At 43.0% G+C, this 16,361-nt stretch overlaps 1 protein-coding gene across 2 annotated transcripts in view; it reads right to left on the bottom strand.

The window, feature by feature from the left end:
• Positions 1-4,273: 4,273 nt before the first annotated feature.
• The window catches only part of TTC7B (tetratricopeptide repeat domain 7B), a 104,647-nt gene continuing 92,559 nt past the window's right edge, over positions 4,274-16,361 (bottom strand). Inside the window, exon 20 of one of the 2 annotated variants that reach the window (XM_026046709.1) lies at positions 4,274-5,067. In XM_026046709.1, the coding sequence (XP_025902494.1) occupies positions 4,846-5,067 (222 nt within the window). In that variant the 3' untranslated portion in view covers positions 4,274-4,845. The remainder of the gene's footprint in view (positions 5,068-16,361) is intronic. The other variant, XM_026046701.1, reaches the window with a different exon arrangement.

Here is a 16,361-nt window from a genome sequence, read left to right as displayed (position 1 = left end):
ACAGTATTTCTGAGCGAGAACATCCACATAAGCACGTAGCCTATTTTTAACTTAGGGTATCACGGCTGTAGTGAATGCGTTTTAACTTTCCTGAGCACCTCCGTTATCGCCTGGCCTCTATTTTTCAAATTATAATGTAAAAGGAGGCTTCAGCAGAATGATACCTCAGGACAATATTCACAGCAAAAGCATCTCAGCTGGGCACAGCAGCCCACCCCACTCATCCTCTTGTGCCTCTTCATCAGGCAAGTGCGAGGTGCTGAATCCAGAAAGTGAAAATCCTCTCGCAGCAAATGTAGGCGAGACCAGCAGGAACCGCCAGACCCGCTCCCCTGAGCTCTGCCACCCTGTTTTGGCCTTTGCTTTGATGCTGATAGCTATAAAAACAACAGTGCAGGTTCACAATGTGTGCACGATACTTCAGGTGATGTGTTCCAAGTAAAACGTTACCTTTCCTCAGCAGGAGACACTGAAAACCACACAGGGTTTCTTTGCGCCTGCTCATGGGCAGCTGCGGCCACTAAGCAAAGGCAGCCACTTCCAGAATTTTCATGCTTCCGACGGTGCTGTTGGCCAGCCCAGGACACAGCAGGAGGCACCTGCCCCAAACCGGCGCATTTTGAGCTGCTGCTGCCTGTGGCTTCCACCACAGGGGAGCTGCTCCGCGCCGCATCCCCAGGAAGCGGCCGCCTGGCGCCCGAGGCCCCTTTCCGGACACCTTCCTCCAGAGTGGCCACGAGCAGCGGGGACGCAGGAGGGCGAGCAGGGGATGTCCCTGACACATCTGTATGGAAACAAGGGGGGTTTGTCTTTACCTCAGGAGGGGGTTGCCAGGGCCTTCCGCTGCAGAACGGAGCCGCACTTGCCAAGGCCAAGGCCAAGGCTCCCGTTCAGGCCCTGGTCCTGCCGCAGATGAACTCCGTTAGGCCGAGCAGCTTAACTGCCACCCGAATGCTGCAGCAGAACCGACCCTGAAAGAAAAAAACACACAACAAACAACAACAAAAGGGCTCCTGTCAGAAGGAGGCTGCTTTCCTGCAGGCGCAGGGCTGTTTTTGCAAGGAAGGCTAAAGGGAAACTAACTTGCTAGTGATGTTTTATGGCCTCTGTTGCCCCCTCCAGTCCTACGTTAGTACTTGGTGCTGTTTGGAAAACAACGATGCTGGGAAAATCAAAGCTAGTCACACTGAAGCCTAAGGCTCATTGTTTGCTATACGTTTAATACCCCAAAGGTGACAAAGAGGGTCAGAATTTCCCAGTCTGGCTCCGTCTGCTTCCTGTGAGGGAAGCAAAGGATTCACGGAGGAGCCGGCATCGCGCTGGAGCTGAGGCCGCTCCGCGCCTGCTGCCCAAGCAGCAAACAGAATTACTGCTTTATGACCTGCCCCCGTGCCCCCCAAATCAAGCCAGGTAAGCTAGTCGCCCTGTAAATTGTAATTTCGTACTGAAAAGTGCCACCTGCTTGCCCTGAGGGAGGAGGCTGCAGCCCTTGGACCTGCATGCAGGGCAGGAGGTGGTTGCTCCCGAATCCCTTAGCAGCACAAGGGGAAAGAATCCAACAGAGCCCTGTTTCATTAACCCTCTGATGTCCGAAGTGGGTCTTCACTTTCACTTCCTTCAAGTAAAAAAAGTTCCTTGGAATAAAAGCTTTGGGAATCAGTGCAGATTTACAAAGCGCTCTCCCTCCTACCTGCAGGAGCTTTGCTCTGTGCTCCTTATGGATAGTGTTTGAAAGGCCACCTCTGCCAGATGTTCTACTTCAGAAACATCTGGGCTAAAATGACAGTGTCGTGTTCAGTGCTTGCCCTATGTCAAGTTTTCTGTGTGATAATATAGATACATATGGAAGTGTAATGCAGTCCAGAGTGGCATGCCAGTGGGATGGGAGACTGTGATTTGGAGGTAAGGTTAAACAGATGCCGTGCTGGCAAAGCACATTCACGGAAAGTGTATGCCGGCTTACAAAACATAACTTGATGCTAGCGGAGAGGATAATGGCCAGAATGGTGGCTAGGAAAATAGCGTTTTAACTGACAGCTGAACAACCAAATGATTAGTGAGGTGAACCTAGATCTGCACTAAACCCAGGCTTATGCCACCATTTCAGTCAAAGAGTCAACTGAGGAAAAAAAAACCAATCTAATTACAAAGAAAATTGTAGCATTTCTTAAAGCATAGCCTTTGATTTTTGAAGTGTGCGCAATTAATGACTAAAGTTATCAAAAAAAATGATTGGATTGGTCCTCCTTGGACTGGTCTTGTTCCTGTGGTTCCTTAACACTCATAGAAACAAACGCACCAATATCTCAATAATTCTTGAAGAAAAAATGGTTCTCAGCACCAAAATTAGAGATAAATTTTAATCAGCTATTTCAGTGACAATTTTCCTTATTTTAAGTACTACTTAGTGGGAAATTTTATCATCAAGTACAATACCCCAAATGTGACCAGTTTTGAGAAGCAGAAGAGAAACCCAAAGAAAAGTCTCCTCTGAAACCTGCTATTCCAGTCTGTTTGGGACGACAAAGCTAACTGAGTCCTGCTGAAGGTCTGCAGATCTCTTAAGCTTGCGCAGTTAGCGTCTGATAATGCAATTTAACAACCATTTTAAGCTGGCATATGTAACGGCTGCTCCGTAGAGAGGAAGTCCTGTCGTTTCTTCTGCATGTTCGTGTTACTATTTGTAACGGTGCCGTGAATCGGATCAAAGAACTAATCCTAGTAAAGCCCTGGGGCAAAGGAGCAAGGTTTTGTCTTAGTTTGCAGCTGGATCAGTCCCCGATTCACCTCACCATGCACCTGACCAGCTCTTACTGCTGACATGCGTCACGGGAGCAAGGGCCCACGGAGACCTGCCTCCATATGGAGACGTCAGCTGCAAAGCTTGGGAGCAGCCGCAGTGCAAGGAACACGACCTGTGGATCCCAAGGGGTCGAGATGTTGGGGCCGGACTGTAGAGCTCCATTTGGACCACTGGGATGCCAGAGCAGCCCCAGTTGGCAAGTAGAGAGAAAGAAAAATTGCCAAGGACAGTAGGAGGAAAGCAAGCAAAGGAGGCACTGAGAGGAAGGAATCTTTGATGTGTTTGCAATGAGCAAGCTGACAGCACTGCAACTGGTTTTAAAATAGATTTGAAAATACTACCTATTCCAGTGCTTTCAGTCCGCTTTACAGAGAACATATGGTCTAAGTACTAAGTAGATCCCATTTGAAAATTGTCATGGCCTAAAAGGCACATAAAATGCCAGGGAAAGAAAGAGGGACAAGGGAAGAGCTCTACTAAGCTCCAGCCTTCTGCCACTTGATGGTAGCTGCTGATGTGAGCACAACCTACATCTCGGAGAGGATCCTCGAAGCTCTCTGGTGAGCTACAAAGAAAAACATTTGCCGTTATTTTCCTGAATCATCTATCTTGTACTAAACACTTCAAAATTGCTTCTTATGACAAATGCCACTGAACACCCAGTCTAACGGGGAACCTGGAATTTTTCCCAGGTTCCATACGAGCCCAGTATTGAAAGTGAGCAGACACTAGGCCAGCCTAGCTCGCCCTCCCCGAGCAGAACAGTCACTGCAGCAGATGACTCTTACCCACTCACCCCAGAACAGCCCTGGCAAATATTTGTCTGCTAAACACTTGGCACTACTTCCACTACCTACATGGCAGCAATATGCCACCAGCCAGCTCTTCTTTCACATGAAATGAGGAAAATGATCAGAAAATAAATAAATAAATAAAGATAGGTAATGAAAACTGAAAAAAAGGAGATGCTGTTAGACAAGCACTAGCAATGTGTATGTAGGATAAGTCCCAGCACTACGTAGAAGCACAATCAGCTGCTTTTATCAACTGCTGGAGTAGAAGGAGTAATAAGGAGAAGTAAAGATTGAAGGAAATCTGAAATAACAAAGCTAATGGTAAGAAGAGCAACTTCTGTGCTCTAACCTGGCCTCAGGGCGTTTAATATCAGCACTGCTCATCTCTTCAAGGCCAGCCAGCCTCAGGCCCCTCATCATTAAAACGTATTCCCAAGCGATCTGCGTTCCTCTGGGTACTTAATCAGCACACAGGCATGGTTCCATTTAAAAATCATTTTATTAACAACATAATCTTCCCATTTAGCCAAGTGTGGGTCATGTATAAGGAATGTCGGTAAATATTCCATTTGAGGCTTCTTTTTACATATTTCCATTGATAAATAAACTCTGAATTCACATAAAAAAGTTAAACTTAAATAACTAATATATTTTTGTAACAGGCATACATTGGTAAAATATAAATATTCTTGTACTCAGCCTTTGTTCTAAATAGAGATAACAGATAGCCACACATCACAGTTATTAACAACTAAAAAGAAGTCAACTGATTTTCTGGCCTGGACTAAAACAAAGATGGAAACAGAAATTCACATTTTGACTTTGGGCCAAAAGAGGTTGAGAGGCAGGAAGAGAGCAGTTTTTGTAACAGCCTTTTTAAAAATAGCCTGCTCTGCCATTGAATTTTAACTTGAATATATTATTCTACGTTTGGTAGTTGATTTCATTATAATTTTATGTAACACTCAAATATCACTAACAAAATATGGCACATCATCCATGGACAATATAACGATGTTTTAAAACTACCAGGGCAAAAGTGTAGGCGACACGAGTGTTGGTTCTGGTTAGCCATTCTGGCCTCTCAGTCTAAGGTTAATATATTGCATCACGTCACTGATTTGGCCGCTTTCCTGGCAACAAACCGGAGTTTGTTATATGTAGTTCTAATTTTTATTTTTATGTTTTTTTCCCGCACTAACCAGTTACCAGGTTTCCTCAAGCAGGGCTCAGACCGAGACAATTTTATCAAAGGACCCTGGGAATGATGGTGAAGGGCACCACGGGACTGCTGGCTTCCAGCTCCAGTGCCGTGAGGAAGCACTCGGTGGCGGCATCGTCGTTGCCCTGGGCCTGCAGCACCTCCCCGAGGCCGTTCCACACCTCGTGGGCCGTGGAGTTGACCTGCACGGCGTCGCGCAGGATCTTCTCGGCCAGGCTGTAGCGCCCCAGCTGGTGGAGGATCAGAGCCTGGGCAAGACACAGGAGAAGAAGAGTTGAGATCAACAGGTAGGACTTTACTTTGAGGGTCTTCACTGTGAGGGTGACAGAGCCCTGGCACAGGCTGCCCAGGGAGGCTGTGGAGTCTCCTTCTCTGGAGATCTTCCAAACCCGCCTGGATGCCGCCCTGTGCCCTGTACTCTGGGTGTCCCTGCTGGAGCAGGAAGGTTGGACTACATGATCTCTAGAGGTCCCTTCCAACCTTGAACATTCTGTGATTCTGCGACTTTCCTAAGGTTCAAAGTCTACGTAGCAACAGTGGAATAAGTGCAGTGAGCCAGTAAGTTCCCGGTGCTATAAAGTAAACAGTTATTATTATTAAATCAACTTCCGTTCAAATTCTACCTCTGATTCTGAAATCTTATGTGTGTGTTGGTTTTAGTACAGATGGCAAACAGTAAAGTGAGAAGATGAAATGAGATCACCAACTGGAGCAGTCTGTTCCACACCTGGGAGAGGAAATGCACTGATTCATTCTGCACCATTAATAAAAATTCATTAATAACAACAATAGCCCAGCAAGTAGATAACTTCCTAAGGAGCTTCCTAGGCACAGATCTGCATCTTCCTCCACAGGATGGGATTCAACACCACGCATCCACACGAACATCCAAGTACAGGATACGGGCTGCCTGTAGCAGTGGAAAACTCCAGCCATCACACGCAGTTACATTACTGTGCAGGAAAAGATCTAGAATAACCCAGTATGTGAGAATTATTCAAGGATTATAATAATCACAAACACGTTATGCATTTTTACTTTGTTATTTTCCATTGCAAAAGACATAACAACCAAAAACCCCTTCCTTCCCAGAGAGGCACCCTGATAACATGCTTACGACTTCTCCCCTGCCAGCCTGCTCTCCTTGGGTCATTATTTTTTTTATTGCTCCTTTCATATCTGTCCTTCAAAATCTTACCAGTCTAGGTTCTGATGACTATAAAGCACTGAAATTCTGTGCAATCAGTAAACTACCCATGACACATTTCTGGATTTCTGCCCACTGCAGCCACCTTGTAGTATATGCAGGCTACTAACTCCTAACCAGGGAAGAGCTCACTCTGAAGAAAAACTCTATAAAGAGCAATATATATCTTTGACAGTAAATAAATGTCATGAAAGACAATTTCTATGAGCCTCACACCTTCTATCATCAAGGTACTTGAGAAAATTTTGGTTTGGTATTTTTTTTTTGAGGTATCAAGTCAGCATTTCCATCATGGGTGAAGAGTAATTCCAATCCAAAAGGCCTGGTAACTCTGTGGAGATGGTATTTTCCCCCACAAGGAAGTGGTCAGTGACTGGCAGGTTTCAGTAGAAAAATTATGAAACATTGAAGCAAAGTAGAACATATAGAGGTGATTTACATGCAGTCAGCTTAGTAAAGTGTCTAACCTTAAAGTTTACTACTATTATTTAAAAAAAAGCACTTGATTTTCAAGATAAGATTTCCTAATTCATTTTAAAAATTCTTTCTTCTTTTTATTGTGTTAATTAGTAAACATGCGAATCCTTTGAATACTGGTATTTTTTCCCCCCAAATATGCCAGACTACTTTCCCCACTTGTTAAAGATACCAGCTGTTCTTCTCAAGACCAAAGGAAACAACCAAATCTTGCAGATAAAAGCCTGTTATTGGGTATACAAACAAGTTGTGTCACATCTGGCAGCTGTATGAGAGGAAAAAATGCAGGAGATATTTTCAGGTGAGACAACTAGAGAAAACAGTGGTTGTTCGAGCAGCATTACAGGTTTCTAAGAACATAAGCCACTTAGCAGTGCTGGAGGCCACTGACTCTAGGTGCTCATGCGCAGAACTGCCCTCGCGCAGGCGGTCGGGCCTTGTCCGTGCCTGTGATGATGCAGAGTTTGACATTTTCCTGTATTTCCTAAAAAGACAAAAAACGTGCAGCTCCCAGTTCCAGCCTCTACCAGCTCTGCAGCACATGGACAGGCAACAGTTCCTCGCCTAATACTGTGACTTGTATTTTGTAACTGGAGATGGCTTTGGGCAACGCATCGACTCTGCACAAACCTCAAGGGACACCTCAGCAGCAGCGGGCTTGGGTCACTCCTCCAAACTGGGCACAATTAGAACCAAAAAACAAACCAAAGCAAAAGCCCCAACACCTTCTCCCAACATTCCTGCTATATGTAGGCACGCAAACTTCCTCAAAATTAAGCACTAGACGGATTCTGGAACTTAAATCAAGTAGAAAACTTGCATAATCACCCCAAGTACACTGTGAAGGAATTAGTAGGAAGAACATCCATTCTGCAAAAGATAACCAAGACAGTAAATTCCTCAGGAGTTGCACAACCTACCCCAGGCTCTTGGTACTCTGTGTGTTTTAAAATGCTGTGGTACTTCACAGACACGCTTAATAGCTCCTGGTATCCTGCTAAGCGAAAGCAGCCACGAGCTTTTCCTCCACTAGTTCTTTCACATAAAACACTGATAAATTTCTGTCACTTCTAATATACTGTTATAAAAGCCTCTAATGTGGGGAGGCTGCTTCATTTTCGTTTTGTGGCTCAGCACAAATGTTGTTACTTTTCCCCAAGTTTGGTTTGTTGCTGGTTTTTTTTTTTTTTTTTTTTTTCCTTTTTCCTTCAGCAAATTGTCTTACCCATTAAGGGCCAGGCTATGGGATATTCCCATAAGGGCTATTCTTTAAGCTGCCAGCCTCGCTGTGTTGAAGATGGCTTTTATGCTACGAACTCTCCAGCCAATCTTATTTTTAAGCCAGCTCTACATTGTAGAGATGGATTTTGCAAATCTGAAAACTCTGACAAACTCCCATCAGAAATGGCACAGACAAGAAGCAAAAGGCATCTCTGAATAAGTGAGAAGTTTTGTACCACCATTGCCAGCAGTGAGAGCAACTGCTCTGCAGCCTGTTGATGTCCACACGAGTCACCCTGAGTGACCAGCTGCACCCATCCGGGGGGGACTGGGGTTCTGTCTGCTTTGGAAGGAGCACCAGCCCTTTCAAGCTCTCCTGCCATCCCCAGGGCTGCGAGCTGGGCGTGCAGGGCCAGTCCAAGGGCAGGATGGACCTCGAGCCTCCTGCCACCACAGGAAAAAAACAGCAGAAGAAAATCCTTGTCGGTGGCTTGCACAAGCTTCACATCAAAACAACATAGTCCCCTCGGGGAGTTAATAGAAAAGGAGGAAAAATGGATTTTTACTGTTCACCATCACAAGTTATTTTTCAAGATCTTGCAAATTCTTTTCTCACCCAGTCTGGTGTCACAAACTCTTTCTCTTCCTAGGTCGGTGATTTCTGTGTGTTTGCTACCTCCACGACGAGCTGCATACATCATTTTACATTCCCTCCCCGCTGCCCCGTGCTATTCTGCGCTTACTTTTCAAAACATCCGTCCAGGGTTTGTTTTTTCAGAGCTTATTCAAACAGGGACCAAGCCCTGCTGTAGGGCACTAAGCAGTGTTGTCAAAACATAAGTGGTTAGCTATTATTCGGTATCTCCTAGGTACCTCTACAAATACAGGCAAGGAAAACAGCTATTGAATCCAAACAGAACTGAAATATCCTAATGTTTCATCCAAAAGATTTAGCTGAATTGGATACAAGCCTTCACTCTTACTTATCTTGCATGCATCAAGGAACTGGGATTATACCCTCTGTATTCTGGATTGTGACTCGGGTCTAATCTTATTTCATGTTTTAATTAATGACATATTATGAGAATGACAAGAGTGATAATAAAGTTTGATATCAAAAAATTAAGAGGAAATACAGAAACAGGAGGATAACAGAAACAGAGCAGAAGGCAGGAACGGAAAGCCCAAGATAAGCGAGCAGCAACACGGAGGTTCTGCCGCAGGGCCGAGGCCTGTTGACTGTGAGCAACTTGGGAGAAATGCTTGGATACACCCGGGAACCACAGGATGACGATGGGAACAAGTGCCAGCATGAAAGGGGACAACACAAGGGACAACAGGAGATGTTTCTGGTAAGCACAAGCTGCTTTTAACAGCTGTGTAAAGTTACAAAGCTATAGTTAAGACCTCATTTGGAGCCTTATGAAGCCCCTCCCCATTTAAGGATTTTTCAGTCTGGGACAGGTACTGGAAAACACTATTGAGATAACTACACATGTCAATTTACTAGAGAAATGGCTTGGCTTGTTTCGTCTACAAATCAAAATCTGAGAGGAGATGAAGTTGATGAAGTTACTTGCTATAAAAACAGCAGAGGGAATAGAATAGGGAAAAAATTCTTTCGTTCGAAAATAGTGCTGTCACAAGAATAAATATGTATAGATTTGCTATGAGGTAGCTTAGCAAAAAAAAAAAAGTGAAAGATTTTTCACTATCAATTGTGGTAGAGATTTTGGAAAAGCCTTCTACTGCTAATAGTAGAGTGAAAAATGAGCATTTTTTAAGACGGAGTCCTATATGAGAAGCTTGCATGGTTGGATGGAGGAGGAGACTTGTCTAGATGACCCAGGGAGCCTCTGTTGCTCTTGTTACGGTATCAGTTTCTCCATGAAGGACATATCCATACTCCTTTTGGTCACCAGAGAAAACCAAGTGATAATATTTTCATGCTTATAGATGTCACTACTTGATGCTTCTGCTGTAAGAAAAAAACTTCTCCAAAGTCTGAGTTTTACTCCAGAAGCAGATGCAGAGAAATGTCCAACTAACAAAACGACTAAAAAGTAGAAGTATGGCAAGTATCCAGCTTATTTTTGTTGGGAAAAAAAAAGACCTAAAAGATTTAGAAATTTCTTTCCATATGAGGAAGAACTTCTTCAGTGTGAGGGTGACAGAGCCCTGGCACAGGCTGCCCAGGGAGGCTGTGGAGTCTCCTTCTCTGGAGATCTTCCAAACCCGCCTGGATGCCGCCCTGTGCCCCGTGCTCTGGGTGTCCCTACTAGAGAAGGGGGTTGGACTAGATGATCTCTAGAGGTCCCTTCCAACCCCAACCATTCTGTGATTCTGTGATTTCCAGCAGTGAAAGAAGTAATTGCCTGCTTCACCAACGACCTGCTGATACCCCAAAAACCTAAAAACTTCCAATCTATCACCAGACTCAGAGCAAGACAGATGCTAAAAATGACTTAAAAGTTATGACAGAGCTAGAGAACTCATCACATCTAACCCCCTACAAGTTTCCCAGTCTGCTATTTTTTGATCATTTTTCTTAAAAGCCCAGCCTAAAAGAAAATTGGCTTTCAACACGGGCTTGCAAAAAGACATAAAACATGCCCTCAAACCTAAAAAAAACTTCAAAGTAAAGAATTTTGACCATAAACAGCTACAAAATTTAATATGCAACACACACATAGCAAATCCATATGCACTATAAATTTAGCATCCAAAAACTGCCCCTTGTTGCACACTGGTTTTTCAGCCTATTTTGCATGTGCTAAGGTGGCTGCTATTTTCCAACAAATCTATCAAAATGGAACGTTTACCAGCAATTTGACAGTGTTATGCTATAATAATGAAACAGCAGTGTTATTGAGACAAAACTGAAAAAGAAATGTTCTGGGATGTACAAAAAAATAAGTGCAATTCCTTATCTGATATTTTGCATATCCTGTGTTAAAATATGCTGGTTTTAACTGTATTCTATGGCCAAATTAAACATATTTCTGTTTGGTTCTGTTTATTTTACATTTAAAATATGAAATAAAATAGCCACTTATTTATATGCTGCTTGCTCCTATTTTCATCTAAGCAGATTAATTTGCACTGAAATTTTTCCCATCTAAAAGAAAGAAGACATTACATGGGAAATTATTTATTAATTCCCTTGGTGGAGGGCAAATCCCACCAGCAGTTGCATGTCTAACCATCATTAGCAGGTATTTTCTGTAAATGAGGAAAACTCTTCACATCAGTTGATGCCAAGGAGGAAAAAAAATCCATTCCATTAGGAATGCAATGAACAAACATAGCTCCATGTCTGTGATGACAGGGCTTTTGATGGGTTTTCATAGTTTCATATTTAAGAATTGGACCAACTGCAAACACAACTTGAGATGGTGTATATATATATATATTTTTTTTTTAATTAGAGGCTAAACGAGGTGAGCCTCAGTTTAGGTTTACGCAATTTCAGAGCACAAATATTTGTCTTGGCACGAAGACGAAAAGCACAGTGAAAGTCACGTGTTCCCAAAGCACAGAACACCAAACTACCACGCTCATTCTCCTTAGCAATGACACACTTCTCAACGGCAAAAAACGCATCTTTTCAAGTGTGCACAAAACAAAACGCCCTAGCGGCTCCGTAGAATCCTTAAGGTTGGAGAAGACCTTCCAGATCGTTGAGTCCCTGTATGTGTGTGTGTATATATATGCATATATTTATTTATCTGGGCATGAGGACAAGCAGCTGATGACAGAAGGGCAGGTCGGTCGCTACGGCACAGTGGGCGAGGAGCGAGCAGAAGCCAGGCCTGGGACCAGGGATTTTTCTTGCCGTGCCGTCCATGCCCATGTCGTCTCTCACCACCTCACCACAGGCCCGTCACTGGTGGCCACAGGACCCCCAGCCCTCACTCGGAACCTCCTGCCCCTTCCCCCAATCCCAACGTGCCCCGGAGGGATCCGGTTGCTTCCCGGCCGCACAACACCGGTTGCTAGGAGCAAGCCCCACTGCTTGGCAACGGCCGCGTGAAGCAACAACTGGGCCTGGGCCGCTGGGTGCGAGCTCCTCGCAGCACCCGGGTATTTATAACCCGCCCGAAAACGCCCGGGCCCTTCCCGCAGGAACACACCCGCCTTTCAGTTTGCTTCTGCTCCCTGCTGATGAGTAGTTCATCCACAAGGTTGCCGTTTTCGCTTCTTCTTTTCTGTTTTTGTTTTAATTGTTCAACTTCTACCAAAATGGAAGCTCTTGAGGGACTTTTTTTTTCTCCTTTTAGATTTACTTTATGTGAATCTATAATAGCTTATTCTGTCTTATGAGGCTAGAACTACTGTAGGGCAAGAATGAATTCGACTATAGCAAGCTCACTGGAAGCCAGCACAACACCTCAACGACAGAGCAGGAAAACCCTAGTTATTGTCATTTAACTTTGTATCTCCACCTGAAATTTATACTGAGGGCTGGCTCTCCACTCACATGCAAACACTGCAACTCTACCTTAAATATCCAATCCCCATAACTGCCAGGGCATAGCTAAGTACAGCCTTAGCCCCAGCTGATGGTCCTTCCCAGAGGAGGAAAGAGGAATTTCCTCCCCATTTATGAGGTGCCTGGTACCTCTCAAGACCATACACCTTAACTCAAAGTCTTCCCTAGACCTTGGAGCCAAGCTATTAAGCATAAGTAATAAATTGCATATGACCCTCATGCAGACTCTTCACATGCTCACCATCCTCTTTTTTGACATTTGAGAGACACAAGCACGTGCCCTAATTACAGAGTATTCACTATAGAAAAATACTACCATTTCAGTAGAAGCTGTGGTTGTATGTTGTAAAAGAAAGGCTGTTTATCCTTGTGCTACCTACCAAGAATCCTAGGTGTTGCTTAATTCTCATGCTATTATTTTCAACATTTTGAATCAAAGGATTAAAGACAGAGAAAATCCTAATTCTGTTACTTCAGACCTAGGACGAACAACATAAGCAATGCCTCCAAAGATGACACAAATGCAGAACAGTTTAGAGGGATGTAAAGCCTCAAATCATATTCTTGACATGAGTGGCCTCAAAGTCGGTGCACCAAGTGCAAATTCAGGCATTCACTTCACAGGAATTGAGGTTACCGTGAATTCGGCATCCTTGCTCCACTGCCTGAGGACCAGATTTCAGGTTAGCACATCTGAAGATTCCTGGGTTTGAAAGCTTAAGCTCCATGCAAAATTCTCATTATCAGAGAGAAGAGTAATAAAAGTTTTCTGATGTTAGTAAAACATTGATACTACTAAAGAATAACTAATAAAAAATAGTAAGCAATGACCTTTCAGAAGTTAACATTAAAATATTTAAGTATGACATTAAATATTTTAGCATTTTTCATCATAAAAGCTTTTCTATAAAACCACGATGAACATACAGGCAATGCATGACTTCTGGAAATAATGATTAAAAATAATATATCAAATTCTCTAATGAATAAATCAGTCTATGGAAAGAGCTTCAGAAAAAAAGAGAAGTGAATGATAGTCTTCTAAAGTGCCATTTTCATATTTATATGTCTATATTGCTTTCATATATTCTGACAAATGTATTAATATTCAGTCAGAACTGCAGTATAAGATGGCCAGTCCTTTTACTAGCATAATAAAATAGGAATGTAAATGCAAAGATTATTAGAGTACATTACTCATATTTTTTTACTTTTGTTCTTGGCCAAAGAGGCTTTGGCATATGGAACTACATACCTGTCTATTGCTGATGACATGGTTTTGAAGGCATTATAACCAAAGTAGCACATATTAGACTGATATTGCAAGACCGCCAATCAATCCAAAGTTGCATTTTAATAATCTCCAAGAAAGAGTTTGTTTCCAATAAAACACAAAGACGGAGGAGTCTTCACCAACGCTGGCAGCACTGGAAACAATTCTGTGCTCTGGTCTAGTAAGAGAGAGTGTGAAGGGGAAAATATTCCCATGAGACACTGACTATTTCCCCACACAACCAAAGCAGATCTTGAAACACCATCTGCTCCTCAAATCCCATGCACTACTGTGGGGAAAATGCATCTACATGCATTTTTGCAGAAATCTTCTTGGATGAGAGGGAAGCCACCTTCTTCTCCACCTACCCAGATTCTAACTGAAACACAGGAGTTGTAGATAAGCATTGCTGATCCATCTTTAAGGAAGGGATATTTTCAGTGTGAATGGAAGCCATACAAACATCCATCTGTGCATCATCAGGGAGAAAACAGAACAGCCAAATGCTAACCATCAGCCAAGGAAGGGCCTCTAACACTTTAAGGAAAACAAAACAACCCACCACAATATCCTGGTATATTGACTTATCTTAAAGAAAGCATGAAGAAATTGAATATTCTTAAAGAAGACTACCTTCTAAAATGTAAGAAAAACAGTATTGGATAATTAAAGAGAGAAACCCCAAATAAAAGTATTCTGAGAAAAACAAAACAGTAATAAAAACATGCCTTTCATACACGAACACTCAAAAAAGGATGTTCTATGTTGGGCTCAGCTAACTCGGGAGCAATGGAGATGCAGGTCTTGCAGTCAGTTCAACCAGGACTCCCAGCTCACTGTCTGCCCATCATTTCCATTCCCCTATTCTTGCTCTTGCACTTGTATTTGTCACCCTATTTCTATACTCTAAGACTAACGGGTCTCCAAAGTCCACTTTTAATGCAACCAAGGCCTTTCTCCCTTAACTGTTCCAAGTGTAAGCAGTACATTTACTCTTCTGCAATCTTGTGTTAAGCTTCATTAAATATATTTGGCCTAATGATTTCTTATTTCAGCTACCAGTTCTTACAGAATTCTGGTCAAATCCTCTGTACTCCCCTTCCAATGACTGGTTTTAAATTTGCACTTGTCTCTATCCCCATACTTCCTTTTCCATCACCAATTACTGCCTTTGCTATCCATGATAAATATCTCACTTCTGTTCAAAACAGGCAAAATATTACTTAATACTGTAATGGACTTTTCATAAACGGGCTTCCATCACTGCAGTGCTTGTCACAGCACTGCTGCAGTTGGTTAATTTAAGACTCTTGAAACCCATTTTGCAAGTTAGTGCACAAGGCTGGAATCTGCCAAGAAAACTGCTATTCTAAATGCTTTTGAATAGCCTTGAATCCTGCTTCTAAGGGCAGCAGGATCTTGCCCATTTGAGTCACTTTTCCAGTTCACTGGAGCACAGTTGGCAGGAAGAGCACAAGAATGACAGAAAGGCGCTCCCACAGAAAGCTGGGATTCAACCAGAGTAGGCAAACCGGGAAGTTAAAGCTCTTGGAGCTAAGAGCCCAAATTCAGAGCAGCAGCTTCCACCACGAGGACAAGAGCCACAGCAGCACTGTGGGCTGGGGGGAAGGTACCAGAACTGGACCCTGGCTCGGGTACCTGCTGAGTGTGGTGTGAACGCGAACACTTCCTACCAGCTCCTGTGTTCAACATGCATGGATTTTATCTTTGCAAAAATATTAAATTGAATGAAGTGCACAGTACAGAAAGACTGCACCTACTTAAAGGGCTTCCTACAAGTTTAGGAAACCTGTGGTTTGATTCTGCAGCAAATGACTTTGGGATGCCCAGGGTGAAGCTGCACCATTTATTTTCAACACAGATATCACCAGCTGCTTATCCTATCATATCACAATTTTAAAGGAAATTAAGTTTGACGCATCAATTACTTTAATAGATCTGACAGCATTTCATACTGTTTTAGACTTATATCAAGAACAGTTATTTCTGGCAACTGTAACCTACCAACTTCTGGCTAGGCATTCAATTAAGATGACAAAGCATTATCACAGCCTGCATTAGTGTCGTAGCATTTCACAGTGCTCTGGTAAAGCCTCAGGTCTGTGACCCTCAACCCCAACTGTTCGGCAGCCATTGTGACTATGACTTTTTCAAGTGGTCATAAACTAAAAGCCAGACAGAATCCCAAAGAAGTTTTTGTCAGCTGCCTGGAGCAAAGGGAAAAAATGGAAAGAGAGAGAGGGAAAAAAAGGAAACTGAAATGATTCTGCAGCTGCTAGAGATCTGCTTGTTCATCTTTTGCACATCTGTAACCACCTGACACCTGCCTGGTGTGTTACCAGTCCCCTCGCTTAGCATGTAAAGGGTTTTGTTTCTAAACAAGAGCCTCTCTACTTAAGACCAGTGTTTAAACGGTCACTTATTTCAATGTAGCAAGACAGACTTTCCAGCAGAGAAGCTTGAATTCAGAGACCAAGGCAAAAGCAGATCTCTCGTTTAGTAAGTCAGATAGCCGCTTCTGGGAGGTATTTTCTTGAAGAGCTACTAACAAAATCTTTGTCTATCTAGATATAGAGCTTAGAAACTACTTTCATGCTAAATCTACCCTAGAAAAGAAGAAATGTGTAAATTCTTTTTGTTTTTCTTTACTTCCATGATCCTTCTCCGATAAGGTCCTGCATTATATTTCTGTTTTGTAACACTCATGATGTATTATTTTGTCTAAATATATGCTATGCTACCAAGCCATTTATCTAGCTAACTTAATGTAGCAGAATATGTTATGCTGTTCCTGAATCATTTTTAAAAGCTAAGATTGAACACTTGGCTTTATGAGCACTGACCCTTAAGA

This window comes from Nothoprocta perdicaria, unplaced genomic scaffold (genome assembly GCF_003342845.1).
Source record: "Nothoprocta perdicaria isolate Ctin4 unplaced genomic scaffold, notPer1 scaffold_108, whole genome shotgun sequence".
NCBI lineage: Eukaryota > Metazoa > Chordata > Aves > Tinamiformes > Tinamidae > Nothoprocta > Nothoprocta perdicaria.
Note: the sequence above shows the minus strand (reverse complement) of the source record. Positions and strands in the feature narration are given on the sequence as shown.